The sequence below is a fragment of the Loxodonta africana genome, chromosome 19, assembly GCF_030014295.1.
Source record: "Loxodonta africana isolate mLoxAfr1 chromosome 19, mLoxAfr1.hap2, whole genome shotgun sequence".
Classification (NCBI taxonomy): Eukaryota; Metazoa; Chordata; class Mammalia; order Proboscidea; family Elephantidae; genus Loxodonta; species Loxodonta africana.
Genome location: NC_087360.1, coordinates 14,521,858 through 14,545,868, shown reverse-complemented (window position 1 = coordinate 14,545,868; position 24,011 = coordinate 14,521,858). Strand labels below are relative to the sequence as shown.

At 42.2% G+C, this 24,011-nt stretch overlaps 1 protein-coding gene across 1 annotated transcript in view; it reads right to left on the bottom strand.

Moving 5' to 3' along the window:
• The window catches only part of FBXW8 (F-box and WD repeat domain containing 8), a 139,338-nt gene that overhangs the window by 104,402 nt on the left and 10,925 nt on the right, over positions 1-24,011 (bottom strand). Inside the window, exon 2 of the mRNA XM_064272262.1 lies at positions 16,990-17,094. Coding sequence (XP_064128332.1) covers positions 16,990-17,094 — 105 coding nt within the window. The remainder of the gene's footprint in view (positions 1-16,989; positions 17,095-24,011) is intronic.

Here is a 24,011-nt window from a genome sequence, read left to right as displayed (position 1 = left end):
CTTTCCTCCTCTGTGAGATGGCAGGAGGGAGGAGCCAGACCCTAAAATGTCCCTTACAACACTAGATTTTATGACGTTATGGCCTCGGTTTCCTTGTCTTTGAAATGTAAATAATCATACCCCATCGACAGGACAGTTGTGTCTTACAAAGAGCTCACAGAAAAGTACCCCACAAATGCAATTACTTTTGAGTATGTGGATACTACTACAGACCACTGCTAACAGCACTATAAAACAGAACCAAGCAGACTCGCCGCCATGAAGTCCACTCTGACTCATGGTATATAGGACCCACAAAGACATAATTAAGAAATTTTGCTGTTCTAAATATCACCTTAAATAAGCCAGCCATTAGCTTCCTTATACTTCCTTATCCACCGCTCGTCTGTCAGTTTGTCATACTGTGGTGGCTTGCATGCTAGTGCAATGCTAGAAGCTATGCTGCCGGTATTTCAAATACCAACAGGGTCACCCACGGTGGACAGGTTTCAGCGAAGCTTCCAGACTAAGACAAACTAGGAAGTAGGACCTGGCAGTCTACTCCCGAGAAAACTGGCCAATGAAAATCTTATGGATAGCAGCAGAACAATGTCTGATACAGTGCCAGAAGATGAGTCCCTCAGATTGGAAGGCACTCAAAATACGACTGGGGAAGAGCTGCCTCAAAGAAGAGTGTCAGTGAAACAGAGGAAGCCCCTTCAATGAGATGGGCACGGTGGCTCCAACAATGGGCTCAAGCATGGCAACAACCGTGAGGATGGCGCAGGACCAGGCAGTGTTTCTTTCTGTTGTACACAGGGTTGCTGTGAGTAGGAACCGATTCAACAGCACCTAGCAACAACCACAACATACTTTCTTATAAGGAACTTTTATTAAATCTAAAAAGGGTTTCTATCTACCCCATGGCAGCAGAAAGAGGCTCAAATCTTTCAAAGTAAAAAATAGTCAGGATCTAAGAGCTCAGCTTGTCTCAGTCTCAAAATTTCTGACTTTCCAACTCAAGCAATCTATACTAAAAAATAATCATTACTACACTACCTTATTCAATCAAAAGTATGCCAAAATAACACTGATGAAGGGAGTACTCTGATGGCACCTTGAAGTTCTGGCTGCTTTAATTACACTTCTGCTGTGTATGTGTACATGCAAGCCCTATGTGTGACAAACAGTCATATCACCTATGTCATCTTCTCTGCAGACACAGACACTTTGTGTGGAATACAGATCAGAAGTTAGACCCAGCAGCAGAAATACAGGTGACAAGGACTTCTGTTACTTTTCTGAAACAAAGTATCACACTGAAATGCTGAAGGTGTCACATTCACTCAAGTCTTCAGTGTTTTAGAAACTGAAGGATTAAGAAGGGTTTGGAGATAAACTGGAGTCCCCAAGTAGGGCAAACAGGAAATGCGCTCAGCTGCTAACCAAAGGCTGGAGATTTGAGAAACGTCTCAGAAGAAAGGCCTGAGAATCTACTTCTAAAAAATCAGCCACTGAAACCTCTACGGAGCACAGTTCTACTCTGACACACATGTGGTCACCACAAGTCAGACCGATTTGGTTGGAGATCACCTAGGTGCATCGCCTCCTCATTGCAGGAAGGCTCCTCACAGCATCCGTGCAGGTAGAAGTCCAGCCTCTCTCTGAATGCTTCTAGTAGAGAACTGAACTCCCAAGTCAGTCTGATCCCCTGAAAGAAGCCTATTAGAAAGTGCTTCCTTCCGCTGTGTACAAAACTGATTCTACCCACGGCCCTAATTTTGTCCTTTTGAAGAAAAAATCTCTTCCTTCCTCTACATGACATCCCTTCAAATGGCTGTCATCACATTTCCTCTTGGTCATTCTTCGTTGGTAAGATCTTACCTGTTTCCCTTAACTGTTTTCACGCTAGTTTCCATAGTCATCACCTCTCCACATGCACCCTAATACTTATGCATCCACAATGTCCCTCTTCATATGTGGTAATCAGGACGGAACAGTACCCGAAATATGGGCTGTGAAGTGCCATGAACAGATTTTTCTCAGACACTAATTTACTGCTTCACTTGTTGTAGACACTTCATCAAGTCTACTGAACTAATGGTCCACTAAAGCTTCTGGAGTCTGTTTAATTTATTAAATATTTAAAGCAAATAAAAGGCTATAAAGAATATTATATGGACTCACCACTCTGCTTAAGAAATAAAATATTACTAATAAGCATAAAACTCCCGTGTAGCTCTCAGTGATCACATCTTCCCCCCAACAGTAACCTGGATTTGATGTTCATCATTCTTCAGGGGACTTTTCAACACAAACTGCAGTTAAACAAATAAAAAAGTCTACTTCTTACATCAACAGTATTACGTTTTTAATCTAAGTGCTTAACTTTGTCTATCCTTTTTAAAAATCTGTTGCCGTTGACTCAATTCCAACTCAAGGCGGCTCATAGGGAGCCCTGGTAGCACAGTGGCTAAAGCACTCTGCTGCTAACCCAATGGTTGGCAGTTCAAACCCACCAGCCATTCCAAGGGAGAAAGATGTGGCGGTCTGCTTCTGCAAAGACTACAGCCTTAGAAACCCTATGGGGCAGTTCTGCTCTGTCCTACAGGGTCACCATGACCCAGAATCTACTTGACAGCAACGGGTTTGGTTTTTGGTATCCTTTTTAAATCCCATCTCACTGGTCCCCTCACCCAGCATTTTAGCCTCCTCAGATCATCTGTGAATCCCAATTCTGCCATCCATTGCATTAGCTACTTCTGCCATCCGTAAGTCATCTGCAAATCTTACAAAAATACGGTCTGTGGGCACTCATATCTTAATTATTAAAAAAAAGTTAAGCAAGATGGGGCTGAGGACTAAGTCCTGTGGCAAACACTGGAACCCTCTCCACAGGCTGACACAGGTCCATTAAGCAAGCCACACTGGGCATGGCCACAGCATCAGTTACAAACCCACTTAACCACACTGTCATCCAGCAGCGTTCTCCACCTTAGCCATAGGCTGTCGGGAAACAAGCCCTCAACTGATCACAAGTGGTCAGGCAGTAAAGAATGGGATAATGACTCAACAACACCAGAGCTCCAGCTTTGGGAAGACAGAACACATTTGTCCGTGGTTTATTTTTGGCATGTTTGGTCCACAGCTGAGCCTACCCATGGCACTACCCAGGTGGTCTCCGTCCATCTGCCTGTGCTAGAGTGAGTCTGGGGACTGGACAATCATGAAGCAAGACAGGGACAGACCAACATAGGCTGTGATGGGGCAGACCATAATTTAAATAATTACAGAGCAGAACATTCTACTCCCCCTAACAGAACCCCGGAAAAGGGGTTAAGTACGGTATAAGGGGTAACATACAGAGACCCTCATGAGGTCCCTAAAGCAGAGAGTGCTAACTAAACACAGGGCCACTACTGAACACAAGGCCACTTTCTCTGATTTTTGGGGTACACCAGCCTTTTCTGTGAATGCTGTTATCGTTGTTGTTAGGTGCTGTGTAGTCGGTTTCAACTCAGAGAGACCCCTATTACAACAGGATGAAACAGTGCCCGGTCCTGCACCATCCTCACAATCATTGTTATGCTTGAGTCCATTCTTGCAGCCACTGTGAAAATCCACCTCGTTGAGGGTCTCCCTCTTTCTTGCTGACCCTGCACTTTATCAAGTATGATGTCCTTCTCCAGGGACGGATTCCTCCTGATAACATGTCAAAAGTATGTGAGACATAGTCTCACCATCTTTGCTTGTAAGGAACATTCTGGCTGTACTTCTTCCAAGACAGATTTGTTCATTCTTCTGGCAGTCCATGGTAGCATATTCACTCTTCTTCACCAACACCATAATTCAAAGGCATCAATTCTTCTTCAGTCCTCTTTATTCATCCTTCAGCTTCTGCACACACAGGAGGTGATTGAAAACACCATGGCTTGGGTCAGGCACACCTTAGTCTTCAAGGTAATATCTTTGCTTTTCAATGCTTTAAAGAGCTCTTTTGCAGCAGATCTCCCCAATGCAATGCCTCTTCTGATTTCTTGACTTCTGCTTCCATGGGCATAGACTGTGCAACCAAGTAAAATGAAATCCTTGACAACTTCAATATTTTCTCCATTTATCATGGTGTTTATTGGTCCAGTTGTGAGATTTTTGTTTTCTTTATATGGAGGTGTAATCCATAACTGAAGGCTATATAGTCTTTCATCTTTGTCAGTAAGTGCTTCAAATCCTCTTCACTTTCAGCAAGCAAGGTCATGTCATCTGCATAATGCAGGTTATTAATAAGTCTTCCTCCAATCCTGATGCCTCGTTCTTCTTTATACAGTCCAGCTTCTCCGATTATTTGCTCAGCATACAGATTGAATAAGCATGGTGAAAGGATACAACTCTGACGCACACCTTTCCTGATTTAAACCACGCAGTACTCCCTTGTTCTGTTTAAACAACTGCCTCTTGATCCATGTACAGGTTCCTCGTGAGCGCAATTAAGTGTTGTCTGGAATTCCCATTCTTCATAACGTTATCCATAATTTGTTATGATCCACATAGTCAGAGGCCTTTGCATAGTCAATAAAGCACAAGTAAACATCTTTCTGGTATTGTCTGCTTTCATCCAGGATCCACCTGACATCAGCAGGGATAGCCCTCCTTCCACATCCTCTTCTGAACCCAGTTTGAGTTTCTGGCAGTTCCCTGTCAATATACTGCTACAGCAGCTTTTAAATGATCTTCAGCAAAATTTTACTTGTGTGTGATATTAACAATATTGTCCGATAATTTCCACATACGGTTGGATGACTTTTCTTTGGAACGAGCATAAATATGGATCTCCTCCAGTTGGTGGGCCAGGTAGCTGACTTCCAAATTTCTTAGCATAGATGAGCGAGCACTTCCAGCACTGCATCTGTTTGTTCATACATTTCAACTGGTATTCCATCAATTCCTGGAGCTGTTTTTCACCAATGCCTTCAGTGCAGCTTGGACCTCTTCCTTCAGTACCACTGGTTCCTGCGCATATGCTACCTCTGAAATGGCTGAATGTCGGCCAATTCTTTTTGGTAAAGTGACTCTGTGTAGTCCCTTCTCTCCTCTTTTGATGCTTCCTGCATTGTTTAGTATCTTCCCCATAGAATCCTTCACTATTGCAATTCAAGGTTGGAATTTTTCTTCAGTTCTTCCAGCTTGAGAAATGCTGAGCATATTCTTCCCTTCTGGCTTTCTATCTCCAGGCCTTTGCATATGTCATTATAATACCTAACTTTGTCTTCTTGAGCCATCCTTTGAAATCTTCTGTTCAGCTTTTACTTTATCATTTCTTCCTTTTGCTTTAGCTACTTAATGTTCAAGAGTAAGTTTCAAAGTCTCTCCTGACCTCCATTTCGGTCTTCCTTCCTTCTAGTCTTTTGCTTTAAGTATGATGTCCTTCTGTCATTCCACAACTTATCTGGTCTTCAGTCATTAGCGTTCAACACGTCAAATCTACTCTTAAGACGGTCTCTAAATTCAGGTGGGATATACTCAAGGTCGTACTTTGATCTCCTGGACTTGTTCTAATTTTCTTCAGTTTCAACCCGAACTTGCACATGAGCAATTGATGGTCTGTTCCACAGTCAATCCCTGGCCTTGTTCTGACTGATATTGACCTTTTCCATCTTGTCCTTTCACAGATGTAGTTGTCCTGATTCCTGTGTATTCCATCTGGCGAGGTCCACATGTATAGTCACTGTTTATGTTGGTGAAAAATGGTATTTGCAATGAAGAAGTCATTGGTCTTAAACAAAATTTTATCATGTGATCTCTAGGATCATTTCTATCATCAAGGCCATATTTCCCCACTACCGATCCTTCTTTGTTTCCAACTTTCATATTCCAATCATCAGTCATTATCAATGCACCCTGACTGTAAGTTCAATCAATTTCAGGCTGCAAAAGTTGGTAAAAATCTTCCATTTCTTTATCTTTAGCCTCAGTAGTTGGTGTGTAAATGTGAATAATAGTCATATTAACTGGTGTTCCTTCTAGGTATATGGGTATTTTCTTATCACTGACAGCATTGTACTTCAGGGTAGATCTTAAAATGTTCTGACAATGAACACAATGCCACTCCTCTTCAAGCTGTCATTCCTGACATAGACCATACGATTGTTCGATTCAGTCCATTTCAGCTCACTGATGCCTAGGATATCAACGTTTATGTGTTCTAGTTCATTTTTGACAGTTCCCAATTTTCCTGGATTCATATTTCATAATTCCATGTTCTGATTATTAATGGATGTTTGCAGCTGTTTCTTCTCATTTTGAGTCATGCCACATCAGCAAATGAAGGTTCCAAAAGGTTGACCCCATCCACATCATTAAGGTTGACTCTACTTTGAGGTGGCAGCTCTTCCCCAGTTGTATTTTCAATGCCTTCCAACCTGAGGGGCTCATCTTCTGGCACTATATCAGACAGTGTTCCACTGCTATTCATAAGGTTTTCACTGGCTAATTCTTTTCAGGAGTCAATGAAATATAAATTATGAAACATAACTCTACTGGACAATGGAGTTAAGAGTAGGAAAGAGCATATAAATGTAATCAGGATTTCATTACACAGAGTTCCCAAAGCATGTTCAGTACAACAGCTTCTCAAGAGGTTAATAAATAACTCAAAAAGGATTCCACTGTCAGATAACTTTAAACAAACCTAAGCAAAATTTTTCACTGCAGGACTTCTCAGAGCTTCCAACAGACTGCAATGTGCTGAAACTCTCAAAGAAGGAGCTGTATGAAGCTGCATTCCCCAAACTTATTTGGTTCCTAAACTCTTCTTGCGAAGAGTACCTCAAAGATTAGTGCTCTGCAGAAGATGCTTTAGAGAACACTAACATGGGTTCATCGTCAATCAACTAAGGTATGTGTTGGACACTAAGTTCCACCTCAGCCTGCCAAACTGATGACTTTCACATCTGAAAGCCATCTCATGGATGTGCCCAACTGGGGGCTGCTTCCTCAGAGTTGGGAGAGCTACAGGGAACTTAAAAGGGAAAGTTTTGGTCCCTGTCCTTACAGTTACGTTGGAGCACAAGTCTGGCCCGTAACGGGACAATCTTTGTAATCTTGTAGTCTAAAAATTAGCTACATGGCTGCTTTATGTCAGATGAAGACCTTGAATTGCCAGCATTTTAGCAGAATCCAAATCCAGTGATTACAAACGAGACGACCCCAATTCAATTCAACATTCTGGATGAGTTTCCATGTGAGCTAATCTGTACAAATTTCAGCCACTTTCAAATGAGGTAACTTTTCAGTGGGACCTTCAGGAAGTCTTAAATACGTCAGATCTTAAAAACTTTGGAAGCTGAAAGCATATTTTCACATCGGTTTCAAGGAAAATGCCAAGTAGTTTTAAATAACACAACCTGAAATTGGTACAACAGGATTTCTGGGGTGAAAAACTAAGGACAGAAAATTGATGTTTTGGTGCATTGTCCTCACCCCAACCCCTGGATCGCAAGTGCTTTATCTGTAGAAAATAATATTCAGGATAAAGTTCGAATCCTGGATTACAAACAAAAAATCTCTTTCAGGGATTTATAAGTGCTAGAGGTGAGAATTATTTCCAAAAAGGGATCAGGGTTGCACTCACAATTAGGTATTAAAGATAAAAATGGCACCAACAACTTCTTTAGCAAACTATAAGGGCAGGGTGTGGGTTTTTTTTTTTTTTTTCTGTTCTTTTAAAGGAGAACAAAAATGACAGGCTTTAGGAATGTCTTTTAATTCTAAAGGAAAAATGAACAAGAAAAACACCTAGTTAAAATTTTACAAGCCCATTTTAAAGGGTCTCACCAAAAGGAAATCTTGGTAACGTTTGGGTTTCTTACAGTGTATTAAATCTAGCAAGTTTACAAGCCTGAATTTTCCAAAGGGCCTTACGGTCTTTCTTTAATACACCAGAATTGGAATGGCCCTGCCCAGTAAAAGCCCAACTGAGTGAGCCTCAGCTGCAAGAATTTGCTAATAAAAGTGTCTCCAGCATTTTGCTTTATAGCACCACTGTGAGTTGCTGCATTAAAAGAAAAAAAAGAAAAGGGGGAAAAAAAGCCCTTGGCTCAAAAATTAGCTTTATTAACTCTGCCTGGAATAGAGTTACGAGTGAGGCCCAGAAAGAGGGGGAAAATGCCATTGTTCTAGTCACATGTTCACATACCAAGTCTACTTGGGAAGGACATGCCATTCAACCTTTTACAGCAAAACTCCTCAAAAGAGCTGTCTTTGTGGACATCTCAATTCTCTCTCCTCCGACTCGCTCATGAACCCATTCCAATCAGGCTATTGCCCCCGCCATGCCACTGATTCTGGTCAAGGTCATCAGTGATTTTCAAGTTGTTAAATTCAATGGCCATTTCTCAGTTCTCATCTCACTGACTAACAGCAACGCCTTTGACCACTTTTCCTCCTTGAAAACTTTGATCCCTTGGTCCCAGGGACTATACATACACTCTGGGTTTTCTTCCTACCTCAGAGGTATCTCCTCCTCAGTCTCCTTTGCTGGCTCCTCCTCCTCTCCTGGCCTCCAGTCACTGTAGCGTGCCAGGGCTCAACTCTGAACACCTTCTCTGTCTACACTCACTTCCTTCATGATCTCATCCAGTTTCCTGGCTTTAAATACCACCAGTGTGCTGACAGTTCCCAAATTTCTATCTTCAGTCCAGAGCTCATTCCTCATCACCAGTCTCAGAGTCAACTGTCTACTTGACATTACTGCCACTTGGATTTCTAGTAAGCATGCATCTCAAGCAGGAGTCTGATCTTCCCTCCAAACTTGCTCACCTCACAGCCTCCCCCACATCAGTAAATGGTAACCTCATGCTTCCAGTTGCTGAGGCCAAACACCTAGAAGCCTTGTTGACTTTCTCTCCCCACATCCAACCCATCAGCATTCTTGACCCTGCATACTTCTACTAGGGCAAACCTGGTCCAAACCAATATATTCTCTTGCTTAAATTATTTCAGTAGCCTCTTAACTGGTCTCCCTGCTGCTGTCCTATTCTCCAGCCTATTCTCCACACATTTGCCGAAATGATCTTTTGCAAAATGTTTTAAGTCAGATCTTGTCATTCCCCTGCTTGGAACACTCCAATGGCTTCCCATCTCATTCAGAATAAAAGTCCAAATCCTTTAAATGAACTAAATGCCTTTCTCTTAACAAATGGTGCTGGCGTAAGTGGATAGCCATCGGCAAGAAAAAAAAAAAAAATGAAACTAGACCCGTACCTCACTCCATGCACAAAAACTAACTCAAAATGGATTAAAGACCTAAATATAAAATCTAAAACAATAAAGATCAAGGAAGAAAAAAATAGGGACAATGCTAGGAGCCCTAATACATGGTATAAACAGAATACAAAACATAACCAATGATGCACAAATACCAGAAGAGAAACTAGATAACTGGGAGCACCTAAAGATCAAACACTCATGCTCATCCAAAGACCTCACCAAGAAAGTAAAAAGATTACCTACAGGCTGGGAAAAAGTTTTTGGCTATGACAAATCTTACCGGCATCTGATCTTTAAAATCTATATGACACTGCAAAAACTCAACAAAAAGACAAATAACCCAATTAAAAAATGGGCAAAGGATATGAACAGGCACCTCACCAAAGAAGACATTCTAACGGATACATGAAGAAATGCTCACGAGCATTAGCCATTAGAGAAACGCAAATCAAAACCACAATGAGATACCATCTCACCCCAACAAGGCTGGCATTAATCTGGAGAGGTTGTGGAGAGACTGGAACACTTAAACACAGCTGGTGGGAAGGTAAAACGGTACAACCACTTTGGAAATCGATTTGGCGCTTCCTTAAAAAGCTAGAAATAGAACTACCATACCATCCAGCAACACCATTTCTGGAATATATCCTAGAGAAATAAGGGTCCTTACACAAACAGATGTATGTACAACCATGTTCAATGCAGCACTGTTTACAACAGCAAAAAAATGGAAGCAATCTAGATGCCCATCAACGGATAAATGCATTAAAAATTATGGTATATTCACACAATGAAATACTACACAACAATTAAGAACAATGATGAATTCATGAAGCATCTCATAACATGGAGGAATCTGGAAGGCATTATGCTGGGTGAAATTAGTTACAAAAGGACAAGTATCATATGATACTATTGTAAGGACTCAAAAAAAGTTTAAACACACAAGAAACGTTCGTTAATAGTTATGACGGTAGGGAGGGAGGGAGAGGAGTATTCACTGATTAGATAATAGACAAGAACTATTTTAAGTGAAGACAACACAACACACGGGAGGTCAGCACAACTGTACTAAACCAAAAGCTAAGAAGTTTCCTGAATACAACCAAAGGCTTCAAAGGCCAGAGTAGCAGGAATGGGGGCCTGGGGATCATGGTTTCAGAAGACATCTAGGTCAACTGGGGTAACAAAATGTATTAAGAAAAAGTTCTGCATCTCATTTTGGTGAGTGGCGTCTGGGGTCTTAAACACTAGCAAGTGGCCATCTAAGATATATCAATTGATCTCAACCCATCTGGAGCAAAGGAGAATGAAGAACACCAGAGACACAACGTAAATATGAACCCAAGAGACAGAAAGGACCACATAAACCAGAGACTACATCAGCCTGAGATCAGAAGAATCAGATGGTGCCCGGCTACAACTGATGACCACCCTGACAGGGAACACAACAGAGAATCCCTGATGGAGCAGAAGAATAGTGGGATGCGGACCTCAAATTCTCATAAAAAGACCAGATTTAATGGTCTGACTGAAACTAGAGGGATCCTCTGTTAGCCCAAGACTGGAACCATCCCTGAAGCCAACTCTCAGTCAGGGATTAGGCTAGACTATAAGCCAGGAAATGATACTGGTAAGGAGTAAGCTTCTTGGCTCAAGCAGACACATGAGACTATGTGGGCAGCTCCTGTCCAGAGGTGAGACAAGAAGACAGAGGGGGACAGGAGCTGGTTGAATGGTCCAGGGGAATAAAGGGTGGAAAGGAGTGTGTTGTCTCATTAGGGGGAGAGCAGCCAGGAGTACACAGCAAAACGTGTATAAGTTTTTGTATGAGAGATTGACTTGATTTGTAAACGTCACTTAAAGCACATTTTTTTAAAACAATGCCTCATTTTGACATTCTTTCCTTATCTCTTATACTTTATCTCCTGCTCATATCCCCTTCACTGTACCCCGGCCACTCTGACCTTTTGGCTATTTCTCAAGCTCAACAGGCATGCTCTGCCTCCGGGCCTTTGCGCTGCTATTCCCCTTTGCAAGACACCTGCACAGCTTACATTATCCCTCCTTTAGGTCTTGCTCAAAGGTCACCTTCTCTGTGAAGTCACCCCTGGCCATTTAAAATTGTATCCTATCTCCAGCATCACCACCATCTGTTATCTTCTATACTTAATTACGTGTTTACTGCACGTAACGTAAGCCCTCTGATGGCAGGGTTTCTTAATCTGTTTTGTTCACTGCTGTAACTCATTGTCTAGAATGGTACATGGTACATAGCGTAAATAATTACAGAGATGAAAGAATAAGTCCAACTTTTTAAAAATTTTATTGTTGAGAATACACACAGCAAAACACACACCAACTCCACTGTTTCTACACGTACAATTCAGTGACAGTGATTACATTCTTCGAGTTCTGCAACCATTCTCATCCTCCTCCTCTGAGTTTTTCCTCCCCATTAACTCACTGCCCTCTAAGGTTCCTATCTAATATTTTGAGTTACTATTGTCCATTTGAACCCATATAGGTAAGTCCAATTTTTAAATTTAACTTTGAAAAAAACTGGATTGCTTTGATTTTCAAAGGTCATACAAATAGCTCAGCTCCTGACAGGTACTGTCCTCAGCAGGTCTGACTTTCTTATTCAAACGCAATCTTTTTCTTGCTTTCCTCTTTTTCTCTTTATGAACTTTCTAACTGTGGAAAATGTCTAGCACACAAAAGTAGAGTATATAAAGAACTCCCAAGTACACATCACTCAGTTCAATGACTACAATATTTTGCCATTCTTATTTCATCTAGCTCTCAATCTTTTTTCTTTTCTGGAGTTGCTCTGCTTTTCCCTAAACTCCTTAAGAGGCAGCTGCTGCAGCCAGGTAAATTAAGAGGGAACTCCTAAAGGTGCCTGGGTCTCAGGCATGCAAGGAACCTTCCAGGTATCTTCTTGAGAGAAACGTCCAGTGGCAAACATGGGAGTTAAGCACTAAAGGAACCCTGCCAGCAACCGCAGGCCTTCAGAATCATTTCTGCCATGAAAATCAATTCAGCCTTACTTGGCTATGAATTCTCGACTTTCATTAAGATCTTATGCTTAAGTAAAAAGACCGGACTTAATTTTCTGACACAGACTAGAGGAACCCCTAAAACTGGTGGCCCCCGGATTCTCTGTTAACCCAGAACAGAAACCATTCCCAAAGCCCACTCTTCAGACAAAGATCAGACAGGACCGTAAAACAAAAAATAATACACACAAGGAATGTACTTCTTAGTTCAATCAGATACATGAGACCAAATGGGCGGCTCCTGTCCGAAGGCATGATGAGAAGGCAGGAAGGCACACAGGGAACACGGGGTAGAAAGCGGGAGTGTGCTGACACATTGTGGGGACTGTAAACAGTATCACAAAACAACGTGTGTATAAATTTTTGTATGAGAAATTAACTTGAGCTGTAAACTTTCGCCTAAAGCAAAATTTTAAAAAAAAGATCTTGTGCTTATAAGCACTGAAATTTTAGTTTACCCTATTTGGACACCTGGGAAGAATATAAGATCCCATTTTCCCTCACACTTGAAAATATCAAAATCTAACGTACTGGACTTTAGTTCCAGAATTACCTCTATATTTTGGTAGCATCTACTTCTTGCTTGCCAATTTTATCATAAAGTCTTTACCCTCCTTTTTTTCCTTATTGCTTTCTTTATGCATACTTTTCTGCCTTTTATCTGAATTGCATGACACTGTTGCCTACGCAGCTAAGTTTCTAAAACTGCTGTTAAGTGCTGTTGAGTCGGTTCCGACTCATACAATGACCTTATGTACAACAGAGAATTACATATTAGGCAATACACGTAACTAAAATATTAAAAACATGAGAACAACAAAAAGAGACAAAGTCGTAGAGATGGAGAACAGCTTCACAGTTGCCAGGGGTTGGGGTTACAGATAGGGGAGAACTGGCTCTGGCTATAGAGTTCCTTATGACGGAATGTTCTGTATCTTGACTGTGGCAGTGGTGACACGAACCCACACGTCTGATAAAACTGCATAGAATTAAATGCACACACACAAATAAGTGCATGTGAACCGGAGGAATCTAAATAAACTCTATGGACTGTACCACTGTCAATTTCCTGGTGTGACACTGCACTGAAGTTATGTAAGACGCTACCACTGGAGGAATCTAAGCGAAGGACACACCAGACTTCTCTGTACTTTTTTTTTGGTCTGTTTTTACAACTTCCTGTGAATTTATAGTTATTTCAAAATAAAAAGTTTGAAAAAAACAAATGATGATAATACCTAAAACTCATCATTCCTCAGAATTATTCATGTTGTCATCTAACAGCAGGCTTATTTTTCTCATAAAAACAAACCACTTGTAATTTTTTAATTGTTATCCATTTAAAAATATTATCGAGTAAAGTGCCAGGAATCCTGTGGGCACAAAAAAAGATAAATATAAAATTATAAGTAGCAAAATAATGAAGACGTTCAATGAATTGTCTAACTCGTAACTTTGCTTATTAAACACCACTGTTTTAGAGACACCGCAGCATGAAACCGTCCCACAGACATACTAAATCCCTCGAGGTACAACTGATAACAAGGAGGTGGAGAGGTGAGCATCAAAAGTACACAAGGATTGCAAACTAACGTAGTAGGACGTCAACTTTGAACACATAAAGCCTTATTATAAAGCAGGAGAAGGGGAGGAAATGCAGAAAGGAGGCAAAATCAAACCAGAATCAGTTCTCCAACATAGTTTGTGGCATAATTAAATCTCAAAAGTCCTCCTCAATCAGGGTTCCTCACTATTTTGTCAGTTACCAATTTGGCATAAGGATCTAAGCAAACAGGTTTTCTCCAAGGGCACACATAACAGCTCGTGGTGCCAATTTCACATAACTGGCCCAATTTTGCTAAAATCCCAAAGCACCTAGATTAAAAAGAAAGAGACAGAGAGATGAGAGAGAGAAGAGAGGGGTGGCTGGCGGGGGAAGGGGAGAGCACCTCTAAAATAAAATAATAAAGCAGCAGGACATGCCATTCAATAGGAGGACATTTTCCCGCTTTCAAAAATAAAAACACCACAAGAAACAAATAAAAATGCTACTTATTTTTATTACTTGTTAGTTTTTGCTTTAATGTTTGAAAAAGCAAAGCCAATTCTGCACACTACTGGCCATCCACTGTCATTAGTGGGAAAGCTCTATAAAATGCCTGGCCTCATAGATCAGAGCCACCCTGGCCACTGCGCACTACTAAAGAGGTTCTATTTAAGAATTTTTCAATTCTTCTCCATATGTTCTAAAAACTAGGTTGAACAATAACAACAAAAAATCCAAGCAGCCGAAGAGGCAGAATTCTGGTGGACAACTGGACTACCGTGTTGCAAATTAAACTGCTCACACGTCCAGAATAATCTCAGCAGCATGACCCATCTACCCTGAAATGCAGCCCCACTGCACCAAAAGCAGGATCTCTTCTCCCACTAGATCCTATCTTCAGCTGATTAGCTCTTTGGATGAGAAATCCAGCAGCAGACGTGAAAGCCGCATGGCCCTCTAACACAGCAAGAGAGCAAAAAGCAATGTTAAAAGAAATGATTCCTTCAACAGCAGCTCCCTAGCAAGAATGAAGATTTTATCATCTAATGCTGACTTTGTGTAAAGCAGCTGGCTATCAGACTCTGTTCCAAGGCTTTGGCTAACAGCATCAGGCTGAAATCCAGGAGTTGGACTCATTTAGCTACACCCTTGTTTTCAACTCTTGGGAGCAGAGCCAATCTGTAAAGTTAGAATATAACAAATCAAATTTCCAAGGGAAAAGAAAAAGACAATCCAGGTACTCTGACTTGATGCAATCGGCAGGCTGTAAGATTTACATACACTTAAGTAAATTTTCATTTAGTGACTTTCAGCATTTAAATAATTTCCATCATTTCCTAAAGACCCACTCTGCTAGAAAAATATTGGCCAACACCCCCGCTTAAGTAATATTATGGCGACCAAGAACATCGAAAACCTTTTCAAATTTCTATTTAAGTAGAAAAATAACTGATTAAGCAAATGCTTCATCAGGAAATAGTACACCACCTGAAACTCTCTCAATTGCCCTGCATCATTTGTTACTTCACTGAACTGCCAAAGCAGCAGGCAAGCTCTAAATTCTAAATTTGGCTACAGTTTTCACCACCTTCAAAGTACCTTAGTATTTTTAACTTTGCATTCTTGGTGGTGCTTTGAACCTTGGTGTATGGCTCTCCTACCACTCAGTTTTACTCATCCCTTTCTCTTGAAGGTATATAAAATCATTATAGAATCCAGGATGGGAAATGGTAACCACTAGACAATCTAATTCTTTAGCAGGTGTGGAAAACGGACACTTCAGTGTCTTCTGGGGAACACAGTTGTTCATTAAAAGCCAAATGTTAAGCAAATCAATAACACTTACGAGAAGTCAATTATAAACTTGTGGCCAAACACAAAGATAACAATCTTGACGGCATAAACTCTTGCCTCTCAAAGTGTGGCCACATCAGCATCACCTGGAACTGGATAGAAATGCAGAATTATCAGAACCCATCCCAAACCAGGAAAGCCTGGCGGAGTAGTGGTTAAGTGCTACGGCTGCTAACCAAAAGGCTGGCAGTTTAAATCCACCAGGTGCTCCTTGGAAACTCTATGAGGCAGTTCTACTCTGTCCTATAGGGTTGCTATGAGTCAGAATCAACTTGATGGCAATGGGTTTGGTTTTTGGTTTTTTTATCCCAAACCAAGGGGCCCTGGTGGCACAGTGTTAAGAGCTCGGCTGCTAACCAAAAAAAAGTTGGCAGTTCGAATATACCAATTGCTACTTGGAAACTCTATGGGGCAGTTATACTCTGTCCTATAAGGTTGCTAAGAGTTGGAATCAACCCTACAGAAACGGGTTTGGTATTCCAAACCAAAAAGCCAAACCCACTGCCATCGAGTCAATTCCAACTCATAGCGACCCTACAGGATAGAGGAGAACTGCCCATTAAGGTTTACAAGGCTGTAATCTTTATGGATGCAGACTGTCACGCCTTTCTCCCCCAGAGCAGCTGGTGGGTTTGAACAGCTGGCCTTGCGGTTAGCAGCTGAGTGCTTTAACCACTGTGTCACCAGGGCTCCTTGACCTTACCCTAGACCCTCTGGATCCAAATTTGCCTTTTATTAAGCTCTACTGTGATTCATGTGCACAACAGAGTCTGGCCTAGATGAAACCTCCCAGCAGACCAATCCATGGGCACATGGCCCCCAGCAGGCATGAGGGGGGTGACGCTAATCTGCGGTTTCCTCAATGGGCTCTAAGTTCTCACATGCCTTGCACCTTACTGAATGAGATTCTGGTGGTTACAGGGAAATGTGGACTATCTGCCTAAAACATGGCTTCACTGTTCTGGCCCTGTGCTGACCCCTCAGCTACCAACCTAATGACAGCCTCGTCTGAACCAGTGGCTCACATCTCCACAGGAGCACCACAGGCTAGCTCCATAAGGGCTGAGCACAGTTGTCAGACTTGGGCACACGGCAAGAGGTCAGCCGGAACTGAGACTGCAGGGTCGGTCAATAAAGAGATGAACACCAAGTGGTGACGTGGGAAATGATCCTTTAAGTTCAGGGTTGCGTTCCTTCAAGTACAATTCTTATCCAATTCATTAATGCTTTAGAGCCTGTAATTCTACTTCGGCAAACCTGGAACACTGGTTAATGACAGCTTACCTGCGCACACCTTCCAAGATCCTTCCTGTTCAGGTACTGAAATATATTAATTGCCAATTCGTAAGGCAGTTGGACATCAAAGAAGGGCACATCATCCATTTCATTCTGAGGAGAAAAAGAAAGGAAATAAGCTTACACGTCTGATGTATGAAAATATCTCATATTTAGAGGACCTTAAAATCATCAGAGGAACTCCTAGGTGACAAGAGCGATCACACTGTCCCGGGAGAAGCAAAGCATCCTCACTATTCCACGTAGCACAGTCACAGAACTGATTCAGAGCCTAACAGCCACTTTCAATTCTCTGACCCTCACAAACCTGCCCTCCTCACATTCACCTCTGAAATTCATAAGCCCATGTCCCATAAGGCTTCAAAAAGGAAAAGCGGGTGCCATATTACAATCTGGGTACACCACAGGAATCAGTGCCCAGGTTCATGGAGAGCTTCTTGGCTTGGAAGGAAAGATGAGCAGCAGGTGGCCAAGAGAGTGAGCCTTGAAATCACAGAGGCCACCCCTCCTCCCAGGCAACTGTTGCTACCCCCAACTTGGAGGTACTCACAGAGAGAAGAACAGTGACCCAGGTCACCGACGTATTTTCATTAGGAAAAGGCGAATAGGGCCGTGAACATGAGTAAAAAGTAAATAAACGAAAGGCTGCTTGTGATTGAGGGGGACACCATCTCTCCTTGGCCGCTGGAGAAGCGCAAGGCTTCCTAATGCACTCAGGGGGTTACGCTGGTTAACCTGAGCGAGCCAGTGCAAACAAAGCTCTTCTTCTTCGGTGTCATTTATTAATGCGGAGAAATTAGAGCTCGCCTGCCTTTGGATAAGCAATTAGAGATGAGGTAACAGGCTTTATTTGAGAGATAAGGCTGTCATGACGATCCTGGGAGCACAAAGAAATACGAGTGTGAAACAGAAAAAAGCCAAGTGTGCCTGCGTGCCCCTCTGCCTGGTCCCAAACCCACCTGCCAAAGCTCACTTTGGAGTGTGCTTCTGCAGAGCTCAGGAAAGCTGTGCTCTTTGTCCCAATAGAACTTGTTTATTTAATAAAATTCATTTTTAATTAGCTTTGGCTGACATCCGTGACTTACTGGTAGCAAGCAAATTGTTAATTCCCCTCTTAACTACAACCGTCTTGTGTACTACAAAGCTACGTTCTCAAAACAGAAAAGAGTCTCAGCGTTTTTAAGAGTGTGAGGACTGACTAATACCTACCAAAAACCAGAGTGGAGATCTTTCTGGATTCACATTTCTGTTCATATAGGAGTCTCGGGGCTAAAAGGTAACCCCATGCATAAGAAGGAAATGTGGCATTTGGCTGCAAAAACAGTGCAAGGCTAAGTATCAGGCCAAAAAGGGTCTCTAGAGGAAAAAGGAGTACGTGTTGACAGTTCTCTGTGGGCAACAAAGGACAGAATGTTAAATCAGGAGAGAAATGTTGGCCAGACAGAAAAAAACAGGAAAATATCTGCAAGTGTAATCGGGCGGCAAAGGGGTCCCTGCCCCCCAAAAAATAGGAAGTCATTGGCCTGATGTCAGGCTAGGTCCCCTCCCACAACTAATCAGCTTCACTGCTCAAGAGCAAGAGACATCACCCTCTGCCCAGGCCCAGAGGCAACTGGGAATCCCGCCCCCCAACACACACACACAACACTTGGAACCCTGGACTTCCTTCTGCTTTCTCTTTTGGATTATTTTGACTATGGTGAAGTGGAGACGTCTACTGACAAGTATTGGTAAAAAAAAAAAAAAAAGAGGGAGAGAGAAAGAAATGAACCGGGACAAAGGCTCAGAAAAGCCCGCACCCATTCAAACTGAAGTCGTATTTTGTGTTTCACTGTTAGGGACTTGCCAGGCATTGCTTTCTGGAATCGGTTCCACTCAGGATTCACTAGGAACTGGTGTCTGTGCTTGACACTAAGGCACGAGAAATCATCTTTGTTTTTTGGTTTTTCTAGTGCAGAAACTCCCTCTCCTGGTAGCAGGAGTCTGCCCTCCTTCGCCTATTCATTTGCCCATTCTCCATCCTCATCCTGGAAGACAGCGCAGCTCGCTACCTGAGCACACCCCAACCCTGCCCCCGTCCTCCTGGATGCCAACCACCACGATCCCCGGGATGAGGCAGAGCATGGAGGTTTAACGCACAGATTCACTGTGACAATCCCAGTTCGGCCACCCCACCTGCCGTGAGAGCCATGCTATGTGCACCTGGGCTTCAGCTTCCTCGTTGGTAAAACAGTGATAGTAACGTACCTATTTCCTCGGCCAGCTGTGAGAATAAAATGAATACATGGCAAGGCTTGGCACAAGTACCAGGGCTAAGCGTGCCATAAATGATTGCTATTGTCACTATGGAAGCCCTGGTGGCATAGTAGTTAAGCGCTACGGCTGCTAACCAAAAGGCTGGCCATTCGAATCTACCTGGCGCTCCTTGGAAGCTCTATGGGGCAGTTCTACTCTGTCCTATAGGGTCGCTATGAGTCAGAATCGACTCGACGGAACTGGGTTTGGCTTGGTTTTTTTTGTATTGTCACTATAAAGTGGCACTCCAACTCCCTGCCTTCAGCAAGTATTTATCCATTTGACCCACATTCCACATCACTCCTAAACCAGCTTGTTGTTTACACCGAGGAAAAAGCTGTCTCCCCTTGTACTACAAGCAGATGACAGTTTGATGACAGTGGAAATGGGATGGGACAGCAGAAGGTAAGTTATTCAGGAGTTCAGGACACTGGAAGTATCCATTAGCAGGAGGTGTTTCCAAGAGGACTTCAAAAAAAATAATCCATTTTCAAAGGTTATACTACAGAAATAACTAAAGAAGGATTTGCTCAGGTTCACAGTGGGGGGAAAAGAAGAGACCCATCAGGGTGCATACGACTATACAGTGGTGTCCTGGCCACCCACACCAGCAGACGATAACAGAGATGCCACACTGGTCTTACTGGTGATGCCCAAGTTGTGACGGTTCTTGACTGTTCATAAGTTCTGCAGAACAATTACTTCAAAGCAATGAATTATAATTACATTAACACCAGCATTACGCAGCCGAACTTCTTTTTTTTTTTTTAATACTGTGCTCTTTTATAATTATGACATCTAAAATCCAAAATGATCATCAGCCCAAAATACATCAAATCCCTTCCCTGTAGCTACCCCTGGTTGGGGAATAGCAGGAAAAAAGAATCCAATACTTTAAAGGAAGTTACACATTTTAAGAAACATGGAGCCCCACAAGGGCAGGAGACCAAATACTGAAGTTTCATGCCATAAGTTGGAATACAAGATATTCCATTAATGGTTCTTATAGTGGATGCTGTGGTGGGTCACTCAGATCCCCACTTCAGTTCTAGACACTCCTACCCAGAAGCCCAGAGTGCTGCCTGCAAATGGGCACAGATGAGTCCGTTCGTAGGCACTGTCCTTGGCCAAGAGCTGCCTCACCCAAGGTTGCATCCAATGACTATCAGTGTGTGGGTACAAAGGCCTGGCCCACTTGCCTCAATTCCAGACCTCTCAGAAAGGCCACTCCCACTAAAGCACCTGCGTGCAAATCTCCATCTCAGGTTCTGTTTCATGAGGAATCCGATCTTTTCTCCAAAACAACAGATATAACACATTATAGTCCCACGTTCAACACATTCTCAAGGGTTCTTAGGCACTACTCCGGAGACATTTATTTGGTAACTATTTCAGGTTCCTCTACTCCAGGAGACATACTGGGATGTAAGGAAGTGAAAGTGACGTTATTATAGAAAAAAAACAAAAATTGAAAACATGAGAGTAGATTCAAAGTGAAGTAAATCATCCATGAACTTCAGTCTATTATTATTAGAAGCATATCACTTGGGAAACGCTTACAAAAGATTTAGAGTTATGAGTACGTTCGACCCTGTAGTTGAAAACACAAGTCTTTGAGAGGTATGCATAATTCGACAAAGATAAGCCACAACCTGGACACGGGCTCTAGCCCGGTAACCATGGAAATCCTAACAGCAACAGCAACACACTGTCTTTAGCACTCTCATTTGTTACTTCCCACAGTTAATAAATACAAGTCACTTTACTGCTAGTGTGCAGAGAAAACCTATCTCGCTATCCAAAGGCTGCTATCAGGCTTTCACCTATACTTATCTCTAAGCACACAGTCATCTAAAACGCTACGGGCCACATTAGTACGACTCCGTACCCACTCACTCAAAGCCATGAGGATTGCACTGTGTCCCCCAGAAACAGGTACTGTGAATCCTAATCCCTGTCCTATGGTTATAAGCCCATTCGGAAATGGGTTTTCTTTGTTGTGTTAATGTACCAGTATTAGTGTAAGGTGTCCCTTGAATCAATCTCTTTTGAGATATAAAAACAGCTGATTGAGCAATCCTTGATGCAAGCAAGCAGAGATGGGGGAAGACAGATGCCAAGCCACATAAAGACTGCTGAGTCAAAGATCTTCCTCAAGGGCCAACCCAACCCAATCCAACCCACTGCTGTCGAGTCGATGCTGACTCATAGCGACCCTACAGGATAGGGTAGAACTGCCCCATAGAGTTTCCAAGGAGCGCCTGGCAGACCTGAACCGCCAACGTTTCGGTCAGCAGCCGTAGCACTTAACCACTACGCCACCAGGGTTTCCCAAGGGCCAACAGACAGGGAAAAAACCAAAAACCAAACCCGTTGCCACTGAACTGATGCCCACCCATAGCGACCCTATAGCCTCCCCTAAAGACAGTGCCCTGAAATCAGAATTCTAACCTCCTGAACTGTGAAAAAATAAATTTGTTTGTTAAAGCTATCTACTTGCGGTATTTCTGTTATTGCAGTACTACATAACTAAAAGACAATGGACAAGCTGACATTTCAGAAACAAAGATATTCCAAGAAGGAAGGGAAGAGATTAAAGACACCGGACACACTAAGAAGGGACACTTGATCACACTATCAAAATATCAGAGTGACCATAATGTTTAAAGAGAGTAATCTCACATTAATTTAATTGCCCCAAGCAATGTGAGAACGGCCAAATTATGCCACAGAAGACCATAAAATTCAAAGTATTAGCATTCCTTCAAATGTAAAGAAAAATATCTTTTCGGTAACATACAACCTGGCCAAACAGTCAACAATTACTTTAAAACAAAGAGTAGAATGTATGCGGGCAGGGAAACTAGACTGATGGAAACAGAACAACCAGAACAGAAATACTGAGAATGTTCATAAATTGTGAAGAATGTAACCAATGTCACCGAACAATCTGTGTAGAAATTGTCAAATGGGAACCTAAACTGCTGTGTAAACCTTCACTGAAAACACAATAAAATATTATTTAAAAAAAATACAACCTGACTTTTCGTTCTTTACAGTGGATCAGATATTGATTCTCTACCACACTCAATGACTCTCATTCTTTATTACCCATCGAAATCGCCTGTGGAGCTTTTTAAACAACAAACATCCAGAGCCCCACCCAGACCTGCTGCCCAGGAATCTCCAGGGGTGAGGCCCATGCATTTCTTCATCAGGCGTCCTGAGAAACACCACAGTTGAGAACCACAATCCTAAATCCTAGACAGACATTAAAAAAATAACCCATACCCTCTTCGCCAATCAAGCAAAACACACACACACACACACACACACACACACACAAAGGGGTCATGTTACTTTGTTAATTCAAAGTCAGTGAATACTAGATTTTCCCAAAGTCCACTGGACTTAGTCCAAAAATGCTGAGAGAAATTGCAAACAGATCCATCCCCAGGGAGGCTGATTTGTACTCCTATGTGCTAATGTAAGACTAATTCTGTAAATGGATTGGTTTTGTGCCTTACTGCTGGAAATTTAATCTGTCTTCTCTTGTTTAATAGAAGAAGGGATAATTACTAAGAGCCAAATCAGTAAGAAGTGAGGAAACCAACTAAAGGTTTGTTCCCAAAGTACACCTCCAGAGCAAGCAGAACACAGGAAAGGTCTCTCTTGGTGGTGGTTTAAGAAACTGAGAAAAGCACCTCAGGTTCAAATAGTAGGTTTGTAACAACATTTCTGCTAAGTCTGTGACTGAAAGAAGAGACTACTTTCTTAAAGGGATTTATCTCAGCTCTCCACATACTGTGAACGCCACGCAGAGCCACACAATCTCCATCAGAAGGAATGGATATGTTCCAGTTTCACCTGTTTCTTCTTTGAGACGACCAAAAAAAAAAAAAAAAATTTGTTGATGCGGGGGAGTTTGGAACACTTCAAAATAAACAGATACCCGTTTATAATGCCCAGTGGTGGTTAAGCATTCGGCTGCTAACCGAAAGGTCAAATCCACCAGCCGCTCCTTGGAAACCCTGCGGGGCAGTTCTACCCTGTCCTATAGGGTTGCTATGAGTTGGAATCGACTTAACAGCCATGGGTGATCTTTACGAAACCAGACTGCTACATCCTTCTCCCTCAAAGTGGCTGATGAGTTTGAACCATTGACGTCTGGCTAAGCAGCCAAGTGCTTAACCATTGCACCACGGAGACTTCTTCCTACTTACATACACAATTAGAAAAAAAGAATGGACAGAAGTCCCCCAGAACGTTATCAGTGATAGTCTCAGAGCAATGAGATTGCAAGAGATTTTTGTTTTCTCCTTTGTACTCATCTGCATTTCATAAATATTTTTACAGACAGCGTGCAATATTTTCATGGGCACAGAAAATCAATACTTTTTTTAAATAAGGTGTTTTGTGTTCATAATACTATCTGAATTCAGGGCCGCGCCATGTGCTGGGGGTAAGGAGAAGGGTGCTGTTCGCGATTATTTCTATGCTCAAAGAACGTAAAATTTTCTCTAGAGCTAAGTCATTCTCACTTAAAATACATACAGAAGACAACAGGCCACAAAGATAGTTCCCTAAGGTATGCCAAAAGTTCATTAGTAAGTCAGCTATTTAGAACTTGGAAATCATTTCTCCAAGGAAACAATGCTAGAAAGAGTGGTTAAGCTCCCAAGCAATCCACAAAAAGCCAATTTGTCCCGTAACAT